This window comes from Oncorhynchus keta, chromosome 8 (genome assembly GCF_023373465.1).
Source record: "Oncorhynchus keta strain PuntledgeMale-10-30-2019 chromosome 8, Oket_V2, whole genome shotgun sequence".
Classification (NCBI taxonomy): domain Eukaryota; kingdom Metazoa; phylum Chordata; class Actinopteri; order Salmoniformes; family Salmonidae; genus Oncorhynchus; species Oncorhynchus keta.
The window spans coordinates 9,352,862-9,367,151 of NC_068428.1; the positions used below are offsets into that span (position 1 = coordinate 9,352,862).

At 42.7% G+C, this 14,290-nt stretch overlaps 1 protein-coding gene across 2 annotated transcripts in view; it reads left to right on the forward strand.

The window, feature by feature from the left end:
- ttll7 (tubulin tyrosine ligase-like family, member 7) overlaps window positions 1–14,290 on the forward strand; it is a 139,929-nt gene that overhangs the window by 42,417 nt on the left and 83,222 nt on the right. For both annotated transcript variants that reach the window (XM_035774594.2, XM_035774593.2), the window contains exon 4: window positions 5,685–5,806. In XM_035774594.2, the coding sequence (XP_035630487.1) occupies window positions 5,685–5,806 (122 nt within the window). The remainder of the gene's footprint in view (window positions 1–5,684; window positions 5,807–14,290) is intronic.

Consider the following 14,290-nt stretch of genomic DNA (forward strand, 5'->3'; position numbering starts at 1 on the left):
GAAGAGTTTAACATGTCCCTCCGTGCACCCTCTGTGACTTTTAGGAAGAGTTTAACATGTCCCTCCGTGCACCCTCTGTGACTTTTAGGAAGATATTAACATGTCCCTCCGTGCACCCTCTGTGACTTTTAGGAAGAGTTTAACATGTCCCTCCGTGCACCCTCTGTGACTTTTAGGAAGACATTAACATGTCCCTCCGTGCACCCTCTGTGACTTTTAGGAAGATATTAACATGTCCCTCCGTGCACCCTCTGTGACTTTTAGGAATAGTTTAACCTACTAACTCCCTCAAAATACTCAAAAAGTTTTCACCATTATTGTAAAGCCCTATTTTGTTGCTTTGACAAAGTAATTTCCAAAGATGATTATCTATTTCATGTGATTTAGGGATTCGTTTACATTTACTGTCTGTCCCTCATTTAAAGGTCAACCCTGTTATGTGAACTGAACTCTCATTTGAATATGAAACATTGAACATCTAATAGTCAAATCATAGAGTGGAACCAGCTCGCCTTCTTTTACACTATTTGGCCCTTTCCTGGCGTTTTGTGTTGAACAAATGACCGCGTTGAGCATAACACGTCAACCCTGTTGCCCATAGATAAACAGGCTAGAAATGTTTTAACAATTAAAAACTTTTTTTTGTGAATCTTTCATTCAATTGCCCCTTCCTGTTGCACACAACAAGCTTTCCATTGCCCCTGTCACAAAGGGATTCAGGCTGATTTTTACTAGTAAATACCTGTTTGAGGGCTGTTCGAGTGGATTTTTCCCTGATATGGTAAATTCCCACTTTCCACTTGGTTACAAACTCACCATAACAACGCTAACCATCCACTGTAGAGACGTATATGACATATGGAGCGTTTTATATGATTGATAGTTTTTGTTTAAATACATAAAAACTAAAATACTCTCCTTCACAATTTTAATTATATAACTACCCACCTTTCCATCCACTGTTTTTATGTGAGTAAAGTCATACAGTATATAACAAAAAATCATGACAGCTGTGATGGAAACAGTTATATCAGTCCCGACAGATCATTTGTTCATTCGACATGGTGGGATTTTCAGTAAAATTAATTATGTGAGAAATGGTGGTGGAAATGCCTTTATGTGCAAATATTGATACAATAACCATCATATCAAAGTAAACTTGGAGTCACTACAACTTGGGAAACCATGCAGTTCATTAGGCTACAGATGAAATAAGTTATAATGAACTTCACAGGATGGTGAAATGGTGATGGTGATGAGTTTGATGCTCATTTCCAATAAATATTGAGGGTCTTATTCTGGTGACATGATGATCGATGCTTGACTGCTGTTTGACAAGTAAACATATTCTTATCCATAATAATCATGTAGACTCTAGTCTAACCACACAGCATACTACCTGCACTATCTGCGACCTGTTGGCTAGAGCACACACGCCAAGCACAGAGTAGGCACATTTGGTATTTTACGCAACAGTGATGGAAACACATTGAACTCTAGATTTTTATTTGGTTTGCATTACGTCATTACACACTGATTTGTGTCCAAAACAAGTCAGTTTGGTAGAAACACACCACTGTTGGGAAAATGTATTTACGCAGATTTTAGAATATTTGCATGAAAATCTGCCGCCAATTGGATGGAAACCTAGCTACTGACACAGTTTTTGCTTGGCAGCCAAAACAATCATAAACCATTTATCAACATGTAAAAAGTTTAATTTAAGAAGCCGACTTAGGAACCAACCTGGAGATTAGATGTCATAGCCACGCATTTGTGGAATATTGTCAGGCCTAACTGTCACTGATCCCTCCGGTTTTGTTGCTCATTCCGTGCACCAGTTTCGGAGGTTTACGGGCTAGAGTGGGCCTCCTGGATGTCACGCCCTGACCTTAGAGAGCTGTTTTATTTCTCTATTTGGTTAGGTCAGGGTGTGATGTGGGGTGAGCATTCGATGATTTGTTTTCTATCTTTCTTTATTTCCATGTTCTGGCCAGGTATGGTTCTCAATTAGGGACAGCTGTCTATCGTTGTCTCTGATTGGGAATCATACTTGGGTAGCCCTTTTCCCCTCCTTTGATTGTGGGTAGTTAACTTTGTTAGAGGCATCATAGCCCTGTTGAACTTCACAGTCATTTTTGCATTGTTTATTGTTTTGTTGGCGACATTCTAATAAAAAGGAATATGTACGCTCACCATGCTGCACCTTGGTCCACTTCTTACGACGCCCGTGACAGAACTACCCACCACCAAGGGACCAAGCAGCGTGGCCAGGAGGAACAGGGCCCGGGAGAAGAGAGAATGGAGGACATCATGGACATGGGAGGAGGTGATGGCAGGGGACAAGACCCTGCCATGGAAACAGGCTGAAGTAGCGAGGGAGGAACAACTTCGCTCCCAGGAGTCACATCAACGAAGCAGACACGAGAGACAGCCGCCCCCAAAAAATATTTTGGGGGGCACACGGGGAGTTTGGCTGAGTCAGGTCGTACTGGTCAGGCACCGTGTTATGCGGTGGAGTGTATGGTGTCTCCAGTGTGTGTTCACGGCCCGAATCGGCCAGGCTAGAGTGGGCCTCCAGCCAGGTCAGAGGGTGCCGGCTCAGCGCATCTAGCTGCCAGTACGTCTCTATGGCCCAGGATATCCTGCGCCGGCTCTGCGCACTGTGTCTCTGGTGCATCTGCACAGCCCCGTGCGTCCTGTGCCTGCGCCCCACACGTGCCGGGCCAAAGTAACCATCCAGCCAGGACGGGTTGTGCAGGCTCTATGCTCGAGACCTCCAGTATGTACCTCCTGTATGTCTCTCCACTCCAGTGATGATCCGTGGCAAGAACCTCCAGTGATGATCCATGGCACGAAGCCTCCAGTGATGATCCATGGCAAGATGCCTCCAGTGATGATCCATGGCACAAAGCCTCCAGTGATGATCCATGGCAAGAAGCCTCCAGGGATGATCCATGGCAAGAAGCCTCCAGGGATGATCCATGGAACGAAGCCTCCAGTGATGATCCATGGCACAAAGCCTCCAGTGAGGATCCATGGTACGAAGCATCCAGTGATGATCCATGGCATGAAGCCTCCAGTGATGATCCATGGCAAGAAGCCTCCAGGGATGATCCATGGCAAGAAGCCTCCAGGGATGATCCATGGCAAGAAGCCTCCAGGGATGATCCATGGCAAGAAGCCTCCAGGGATGATCCATGGCACAAAGCCTCCAGTGATGATCCATGGCAAGAAGCCTCCAGGGATGATCCATGGCAAGAAGCCTCCAGGGATGATCCATGGAACGAAGCCTCCAGTGATGATCCATGGCACGAAGCCTCCAGTGATGATCCATGGCATGAAGCCTCCAGTGATGATCCATGGCAAGAAGCCTCCATGAATGATCCATGGCAAGATGCCTCCGGTGATGATCCATGGCACGAAGCCTCAGGTGATTATCCATGGCACGAAGCCTCCAGTGATGATCCATGGCACGAAGCCTCCAGTGATGATCCATGGCACGAAGCCTCCAGTGAGGAGTCATGGCACGAAGCCTCCAACGACTGACTCAACGACGGACTCCAGTCCGGAGCCTCCAGTGACGACCTTTAGTCCGGAGGAAAATAACTTAAATGTTGGTAAATAGGACTCTGGCTCGCACAAGCCACTTAGTTTTACTTCTAAATACGAGGTCCACCGGCATCATCACATCTGTCGTTTCATGATGGGCAAAATAATAACAGGAGCTGGCAAAAATAATGATTAAAAGGGGATGTCCGCTCACTGTTTTGCTTTTCCCAAACTTGAGGGGAGACTAAGCTTGTTTTTAATCAAATGAAACAAAAACAAGCAATCTGTTTTGTAAAACAACAACGATATTTCTAAATAGGATGGTGTCAGATTCATGATATCATAAATCACATCCCTCGTTCTATGGCACTGTGTGCACACCCAGGCCTAAATGTCTTTGCCCGTAACATTCACACGTCTATACAAAATACTAGGCTCCTGTGAATTGTATTGTTTCCTATGTGCAAGGCACATTCTTAAAAAGAATGTGCCGTTGATATGGCATTATAGGAGCACTGAATAGTTTTGAGGACAGCGTCTTTGGTAATCGGACGAGGGGCGCTCTTTGGACGGATAGCTTACTTTAACTAGCGAAATGAAGTATGCAGGTATGTCAATTGTAAATCATGAAAAAGCATGAGGGCAAAAACCTATGAATAAAACCCCTTTAATCATAGGCTACTTAGCTAATGCATGCCCAGAATAAAAATATGCACCTATGCGAAGATGCTGACCTGGCCTTGATTAAGGAGAGGGTAGGCTATGCTTGGTTTTTAATCAAATTAAACGAAATGGGGGAAAACCAATAATACGAGATTCACCGGCACAAAAGGCACATCTCTTGTTCGATGGGCACTTTGCGTCGTGACTGGATAGGCTGCACATCCGCTCTCAAAATCCATGCGTTAAGACTATTAATACATACTGTTAAGACCTGATTTTAGTGGGTCTTGAAACTTCCCTTCAGCACTGCATGAAATTGTCACTTTTGCGCTTGTTTTTAAGGACACACCTTAAATATTGCCTCCCCTCCCACCTTAGCGTAAATTGCTGAGCCTGGCATAAGTGGTGGAAAATGCCAGTGCTCCAGTTTTTACATTATGAAATTGCAAACTCACTTGCATTTGACACTTGAACTTCTACCACCAGCCAGATATAGAGCCTGAGATGCATTACTGAAGTAAAAAAAACATATATGAATAGAGATAACCTACTTATTATTAGTGAGATGAATGTCTACCCACTGGGCACAAACTGGTTGAATTAACATTGTTTTATGTCATTTGTCAACGTATTGTGACGTGGAATCTAGGTAGAAAATACATTGGATTAGAAAAAAGTCATCAACTGCATTTAATGTTTTGATTTAGTCCATTTTTTTTATTTTGATCTTTAGTTGAGATGGAGACGTGAACGGACATTTTGATTATTCATTTGTAGACAAACTGGAATTAAAGCCAGACTAAGTCAGTTGCACACATGAAACTATCCAAGCAGAAAATACATCTCCTTTAAATGTTGATATTTGGTTGCCTTGTCAACCAAACACAATTCAACGTTACTTTTGTAATACATTAAATAGCCTAAAACAAAGGCTATTTTACAAACAAATGTAACATTCAACCTTAAAATGAGTAACATCCATGGCCACATTTAGAGGTTACTGTAATTATACATTTCTTCTTATGTGTAGCGTGCATGTTCAGGATAGCATGGATAGCTCGTCGCAGGTCTGTGGAGGTCTTCACAATTTGCTGTATTAATCTGTTCTGAATCTCGAACGGCATTGATCCCATGCACCATGTACTTTTAATGTGATCTCAACTGCAATCCAGGTCATTTTTTTTCTCTAAAGTGATAACACAATCTGTTGTACACACAAAAAAAAGAAATCTGACATTGTATTTGGACTTTGCTGTGCTTTTAAATGGTTTGAAAGCATATTGATAACATATTGGAAATTCAACACCTTTTTGTCTGTCTTTTTGAGTGGGTGAACATTGGTGTTAATCTCTTTGAATCAACTTCTCAACCAAATATTTCCCAATTATCCATGTTGAAATGATGTGGTGTGACCAGTGGTTAATGACTTGACTCATTTAGTGACTATTCAATTATGTTATGTTTTCCAGTTCGGATAGCGATCAATGAAATGGCCTTCCTGAAAACCCGAGATGAGGACGAGACAGCCAACCTCATCTGGAGCGACTCGGCTGTGCAGCACGAGAAAATCGCTGATCTCAGGAACTACCAGGTATGTAGGGAACAGTTTGACACATCTTTGCCTTGGTATGCCTGTGACCTTCCACATGGGGCTTGGTAGAGTTTCTTTCTTTAAAGTAAAGATGTTTGTTTGTGAAGTAAGTTCTAAAGGGGGAAGGGTGCAGTATAATTCGTGTTGAGAAATTAATTAGAAAATAATGCCGTACATCTTTAAGGTAAACACTTTTCAGAGAACATCGGAGGGTTTCCATGTCTGTGGTTTTCCCGTCAAATTGGGCTACTTTGATAACGATGCCGCTGATAAATTTACTAGTTGCGGGTGTTTGGGATACTTCTAAATTGGTCAGTTCTATATGGGATCCTTGGGACATCCCTACCTTAACCTTAACCCTTACCTAAACCTAACCTTAAACATTTTACAGTTTGACTTTAATGGGGTGGGGACGTCCAAAGGACCCCGGATAGCATGGACCCTTCTAAATTACACCTCAGCCACCAAGGCATTTAAAAGCATACATGTATTTCACTGACCTGCTGCTGACAATCAGGCAGTGAGGAAGGCTGTTGCTGAGTGAGTTAGTGAGTGAGTGGAGGGGGCGGGCCAGAGGGGGGCGTGTGTGTGTGGTGAGAAAGTGGTGCAGCAGGCAGCTGAGTCACATGAGTGCAGCATGTGCGCACATCATGATAGGTGATGTGAGAACAACAATCAAACCGCACAGGTGTTGTGGAAGCTACTCTGAAGATATATATTTTACCAAGGTACCAATTACTTTACACTAACAGAGGTTAAGCTGCACCAATGCTACCATTAAACTATAGTACTTAACTTTAGTTACTTTGAAAAGTAGATCACGACATCCAAGCTACTTAGTGATAAATTATCATATCTAAACCTGAAATGTCATAGACTACAAATTGCAAGAACACATGTTAAGAGTGTGCAATTTAGCCTATGAAAAACAATGTTTGAAGTGAGAATTAGTCAGGTCTTATGCTGAAAAATAAAGGGAATTCTTGCTTACCTCACTGATATTTAGGGGTTCACAGCTAAGCTGAGAAACCTATTGTTATTCTCAGATGTTTTTTTTCTTGACATAGTCAAACAACTCAAGCATACACTGAGTATACAAAACATTAAGAACACCTGCTCTTCCATGACGTAGACTGACCAGGCAAATCCAGTTGAAAGCTATGATCGCTTATTGATGTCACTTGTTAAATCCATTTCAATCAATGTAGATGAAAGGGAGGAGACACGTTAAAGAAGGACTTTTAAGCCTTGAGACAACTGAGACATGGATTGTGTATGTCTGCAATTCAGAGGGTGAAAGGGCAAGGAAAAATATTTAAGTGTCTTTGAATGGGGTATGGTAGCAGGTGCCAGACGCACTGGTTTGTGTCAACAACTACAGCGCTGCTGGGTTTTTCCACACAACAGTTTCCTGTATGTATTAAGAATGGTCCACCACCCAAAGGATATCCAGCCAACTTGAGACTACTGTGGGAAGCATTGGAGTCAACATGGGCCAGCATCCCTGTGGAACGTTTTCGATACCTTGTAGAATCCATGCTCTGACGAATTGAGGCTGTTCTGAGGAAAAAGGGGCAGGGGGAGGTAGGGCTGGGCAATATGGCCTAAAAGTAATATCTACATTTTTTTCAGAGGTTTGGACAATTCACGATATATATCTAGATTTCTCTTGTTTTTCTCTAAACAAATTAAAAAAGGCCAAGACATAATTCTTAATAGAATTTTCTTTATTAAAATAACAAAATATGCAAGGCCTCAAAGCCTATTTGTGCAAAACAAATGAACAACACTGCTTGCCAGGCTGTCATCATTGTATGCAAATCCAATAAAAAATTAAGAATGAAAACATGTATGCCTAAGAAGAATTTACACAATAATAAATCAAATAATAAATATTCTGTCAAACAAAATATCTTCCTTTACTTTCTTCTTCACAAGTTTCTGGCGAGGAACACAATCCTGTCTAATGACTTGAGGCATGCCCTGTGACATGTCACAATGTTCCCACCTGTGCTAAAGACCCTCTCTGAAGGGGCACTTGTAGCAGGAATGCACAAGTAATTGTTAAGCAAGCTTACTCAGTCTTGGGAAGTTGGCCTCATGGAGCCTCCACCACTCAAGTGGGTCTTTGTCTGGGTCTGTGCCAGGGGACATCATCAAGTAACTTGACAACTCAGTTTTGATGTTGTCCTCCTCTGACTGTGGGCCAGACAGCATTGTCTTCTTGAAGAAGCTTGCAAGTGTTTTCTTGCCCTTCTTAGACACAGGTTCACTTTCTTCTTCTTGGTGCACAGTTGTGCCAGGGTGACGTGTGCTTTCCTCAGCTAGCAGAGACCAGCTCCAAAACAGCTCTTTGTTTGATGCTCTCAATCTTGTCATCTGCTTTATATGTTGTCCTGAACCAGGGATCCACCAGCGAGGCTATATCAAGGAGTTCAACTGTGAAAGGATCTTCATACTTGTCGTTGAGATACTGTAGTGTGGCACTCTTGATTTTCTTTGTGAGCGTGCCCTCACCTTCCTCTGGCTACAGGAGGCTGCTGTTGAACAGGTTTAGCACAGGCTTGAGGTATGAGACGCTGACGTAGTTCTCCCCAGACAGCATGTCAGTGAATTCCTGTAGTGGCCCTATGGCTTTGTTCACCGACTCCAACACATCAATATCCTGATAGTTGGGCAGCAGGTGCCTGCTTTTCTTCTCTGAGGCCAGGACTCGGGCTATGGCCTTTTCTTGTTCCAGGATTCATTCTATCATCTTCTGTCTTGATCCCCACCTGGTTGGGGACTCTGTTGAGAGCTGGTGAGTGTGTAGACTGAGCTCAGTCTGTGCTACAGACAAGTCTCTCTTCTTCCAGCTGAAGGAAAAGATACTGACCACCTTCTTGCACAACCCAATGGCACGGTCAACTCGTGTGTCTTTCCCACCATCCTCTGAAAATAATGAAGAAAGAAAGGATTCTAAGAATGGCAGCATGTTCAATAATGTGACAAGTACAGCATTCAGTTGACCTGTCAAACCAACACCACCCCCCTCCCACCCACATGCCTATGCTATTGTTTAGGAATGTTTGACCACTAGCTGTTTGAATATGTAATTTATATAATCATTTTGATTGAAAATGTATTAATTTAGTTAATGTTGTTATAATTAAAACAGCCTGTGGTTATTTGCTGTTGGATTGGCAGAATGACTACTAACACATTAGCCTATAGCTGGCCTGAACATAACTTTTTTGTTGCACTTTAATTATCCAATGTCGCAATTACCGATGGCGAGGTGAAGTCTGTGTTCAAAACAGGCGGATCCAGTTGTTCAAGCGCAAATGCTTTTATCATGTTGCTCCCACTGTCCGTTGTCATGCACACCTGTCGGTCTTCGCTCATCAAACGTTCAGCTTGTCTTTTAGCAGATGTTTTGGGAATCGGCGACTGCATTGCGTAGTCTCATGCATTCCTCCCATTCCACCTCGTGTTTCAGTTGCAGGTGATGGAAGAGGTTAGTTGTCCTGCTGCTTTTTGAAGCAATTGTCTTTCGACACGTTTTACACAGGACATTAGTTTGCTGAACATCAGACCTCTTAAATCCGAACCACTTCCATATTACTCAAAAAACATTGCTGCCCTTTTTGGGGATGATAGAGAGCAGTAGAGATACTCTGAATGATCGGCTATGAAAAGCCAACTGACATTTACTCCTGATGTGTTGACCTGTTGCACCCTCGACAGCCACTGTGATTATTATTATTTGACCCTGCTGGTCATCTATGAACATTTGAACATCTTGGCCTTGTTCTGTTATAATCTCCACCCGGCACAGCCAGTAGAGGACTGGCCACCCCTCATAGCCTGGTTCCTCTCTAGGTTTCTTCCTAGGTTTTGACCTTTCTAGGGAGTTTTTCCTAGCCACCGTGCTTCTACACCTACATTTATTGCTGTTTGGGGTTTTAGGCTGGGGTTTCTGTACAGCACTTTGTGACATCAGCTGATGTAAGATGGGCTTTATAAATACATTCGATTTGATGATATCCTCACGAGAGGCTGAGTTGGCTTCCTCACTTTCCATTTTGGTGGAACTCTTACCGCCGCTACACTGCTGCGGCGTGGTTATAATTAGTGAAAGGCTGTCTAGGGTTGTGATTGGTGGATAACCTCTGTGGACGTGTTGTCACGCAATTGGGACATGATTAGACATTACCCTGAAAGAGAAGAGACAGTGAGATGCTGCGTTTGTAAAACGTTGCAACATTATAACAGAACCGCGATTCTTGCCATACAGGCATTTTCCATATCTATGCTCAAACACAGTCGAATATAACGGAAAAAAAACTTGATATATCGCCCAGTCCTAGGGGGAGGGTTCAACTCGGTGTAGGTGTTCCTAATGCTTGGTATGCTCAGTGTAGATTGTTCACTTTATTTCTAATTTGGCACACAGAAACTAGAGGCCATGAGTAACTTGGTCAAAAATAATGGCGCTGATTGTCCTATAGGCGGTGCTGTTATAAGCGGTCTCACTAAAACTCTCATCTGCCATCCCGTTTGACCTAGAGACTTGAAACTGTATATGTAGGTGTCTTTCCTCATGCTGATCAGATTTGCCTCAAGGACCCATCATGATAGATTTTCCTCCATCTTGGACATTTTGGAAAACCTTTTGAAAAACCTATTCTAATGAATCATAGGTCCAAATAACACCAGATTTATCTTAGTTTGAGGAAAGCTAAGGGATAGAGTTAGCGCTAGTAGTTAGCTACGTACTTCTCCAGTCATACCAATTAAATGGAAAAATGCAGAGAACAAGGTGAAGTAATTTTAGATTGTCATTATGGAGACACCTATTGGATAAATGTGTGCACTCCTCTCTTGCGGCAAAAAAAAAGAAAGTGGTTGAGTGATTATTGGGCTAAATTATTTTGGCAAGAAAAAGTTTGTGAACCCTTTGGAATTACCTGGATTTCTGCATAAATTGGTCAATACATTTTATCTGACCTTCATCTAAGTCACAACAATAGACACACACTTAAACTAATAACACACATATTATTGTATTCAATATAGACAAGAAAAATACATAATTAAAAAATTCACAGTGTAGGTTGGAAAAAGTATGTCAACCCCTAGCTATTCGAGTCAGGAGTCAGCTAACCTGGAGTACAATCATTGAGATGAGATTGAAGATGTTGGTTAAAGTTATACAAAACACTCACAAAATTTGAGTTTGATATTCACAAGAAGCATTGCCTGATGTGAACCGTGCGTCGAACAAAATAGATATCAGAAGACCTAAGATTAAGAATTGTTGACTTGCATAAAGCTGGAAAGGGTTACAAAAGTATCTCTAAAAGCCTTGATGTTCATCAATCCACAGTAAGACAAATTATCTCTAAATTGAGAAAGTTCAGCACTGTTGCTACTTTCCTTAGGAGTGGCTGTCCTGCAAAAATGACTGCAAGAGCACTTTGCAGAATACTTAATGAGGTTAAGAATTAAGAAGAATCCTAGAGTGTCAGCTAAAGACTTACAGAAATCTCTGGAACATGCTAACATCTCTGTTGACGAGTCTACAATACGTAAAACACTAAACAGAATGGTGTTTATGGGAGGACACCACTGAAGAAGCCACTGCTGTCCAAAAAACCCCATTGCTGCACATCTGAAGTTCGCTGTGGAACATCCAGCACCTGGACGGTCCACAGCGCTACTGGCAAAATACTCTGTGGACAGATGAAACTACAGTTGAGTTGTTTGGAAGGAACACACAACACTATGTGTGGAGAAAAAAGGCACAGTACACCAACATGACAACCTCATCCAAACTGTAAAGTAATGGTGGAGGCAGCATCATGGTTTGGGGCTGCTTTGCTGCCTCAGGACCTGGACATCTTGCTATCATCGATGGAAAAATGTATTCCCAAGTTTATCTATATTTTAGGCTATCTGTCCGCCAATTGAATGTCAACACAAGTTGGGTGACGCAACAGGACAACGACCCAAAACAGAGAAGTAAATCAACAACAGAATGGCTTCAACAGAAGAAAATACACCTTCTGGAGTGGCCCAGTCAGAGTCCTGACCTCAACCCGATTGACCTCAAGAGAGCGGTTCACACCTGACATCACAAGAATATTGCTGAACTGAAACAGTTTTGTAAAGAGGAATGGTCCAAAATTCCTCCTGACCGTCGTGCAGGTCTAATCCGCAACTACAGACCAGCCAGAGTTTCCCCCTGTTGCTTGCATAGTTTTATGACCCTTCAGTGCTGTCGTGTCACACCAAGTGAGAACGGCCACGGTGAGCGCCTCAGCAGCAGCCAGTGTACCATGAGGCGAGCAAGAAGTAGCTTTGAATTTACTTTAACTCGTTTTAACTCGTTTCCTTGGTTCAACCCCCACGGCCCAGTGCTTCTTACACACTGCTCTGCTTCGGCATCCGAGAAGAGGAGATGGAGGGGTGGTTTGGAGACAAGGCATGTCAGAGTCCCTGCTGTGTCCCCAGGCTCCTCCAGTACAACAGCCAGATCACATGAAGAGTGTGCCGGCCTGTCATAGTGCCAGTCACTTTATAATGGCAGAACCTTTGTTCTTTGTAATCAGCAGGTGTAGACTAACAGTGAAAGCTTACTCACTGGCCCTTCCCATCAATGCAGAGTAATAATAGAGACATGATACAAAGAGGAATAAATACACAATGAGTAACGATAACTTTGCTATATACACGGGGTACCAGTACCGAGTCGTGATGCTGGGGTACGAGGTAATTGAGGTAGATATGTACATATAGGTAGGGATAAAGTGACGAGGCAACATGATAGATAATAAACAGTATCAGAGTCAAAAGAGTTCAAATTAGATAGTTAACCAATAGATACCCAGACAATCTAACTATTTAGCAGTCTTATGGCTTGGGGGTAGAAGCTCTTCAGGTTCCCGTTGGTTCCAGAATAGGTGCATCGGTACCGCTTGCCGTGTGGTAGCAGAGAGAACAGTCTATGACTTTTTAGGGCCTTCCTCTGACACATCCTGGATGGCAGGGAGCTTAGCCCCAGTGATTTACTGGGCCTTAGGCACTACTCTCTGTAGCACCTTGCAGTTGCCATACCAAGCTGTGATGCAGTCAGTTAAGATGCTCTCAATAGTCACGCTGCTCTCAATAGTGCAACTGTAGAACTTTTTGAGGATCTGACGGTCCATGCCAAATCTTTTCAGTCTCCTAAGGGGGAAGAGGCGTTGTCGTGCCCTCTTCATGACAGTTGGTGTGTGTGGACCATGATCATTCTGTAGTAATGTGGACACAGAGGAACTTGAAGCTCTCAAACCGCACCACTACAGCACCGCCGATGTGAATGGAGGCGTGCTTGGCTCTCCATTATCTGTAGTCCACGATCAGCTCCTTTGTCCTGCTGACGTCCGTCAATTCAATTCAATGGGCTTTATTGGCATGGGAAACATATATTTATATTGCCAAGCAAGTGAAATAGACAATAAACAAAATAATCTAAACAAGGGGAATAAACAATTAGAAATTAACAGTAAACCTTTCAAATGTTATATTATTGTCTATGTACAGCATTGTAACAATGTGAAAATAGTTGAAGTATGAAAGGGAAAATAAATAAACAGTCTTTGTGCTCCACTGGTTGCCCTATTCTTGTGGCAACAGGTCACAAATATTGCTGCTGTGGTGGCACATTGTGGTATTTCATCTCATAGATATGGGAGTTTATCAAGATTGGATTTTTCTTTTTCAAATTCTTTGTGGATCTGTGTAATCTGAGGGATATATGTGTCTCTAATATGGTCATACATTTGGCAGGAGGTTAGAAAGTGCAGTTCAGTTTCCACCTCATTTTGTGGGCAGTGTGCACATAGACAGACCTGGCTCTCAAAAGAAGACAGGCTATGTCAGTCTCTCTCGATAGCACGGCCATGCTCACTGAGTCTGTACAAACAGTACCAGTCAAAAGTTTGGACACACCTACTCAATCAAGGGTTTTTCTTTATTTTGACTATTTTCTACATTGGAGAATAATAGTGAAGACATCAAAACAATGAAATAACACATGGAATAATTTAATAACCAAAAAGTGTTAAACAAATCAAAATCTATTTTATTTTTTAGATTCTTCAAAGTAGCCACCCTTTGCCTTAATGACAGCTTTGCACACTCTTGGCATTCTCTCAACCAGCTTCACCAGGAATGCTTTTCCGTCAATCTTGAAGGAGTTCCCACATATGCTGAGCACATGTTGGCTGGTTTTCCTTCACTCTGCAGTCCAACTCAACCCAAACCATCTCAATTGGGTTGAGGTCGGGTGATTGTGGAGGCCAGGTCATCTGATGCAGCACTCCATCACTCCCCTTCTTGGTCAAATAGCCCTTACACAGCCTGGAGGTGTGCTGGGTCATTGTCATGTTGAAAACAAATGATAGTGGGACTAAGCACAAATCAGATGGGATGGCGTTTTGCGGCAGAATGCAGTGGTAG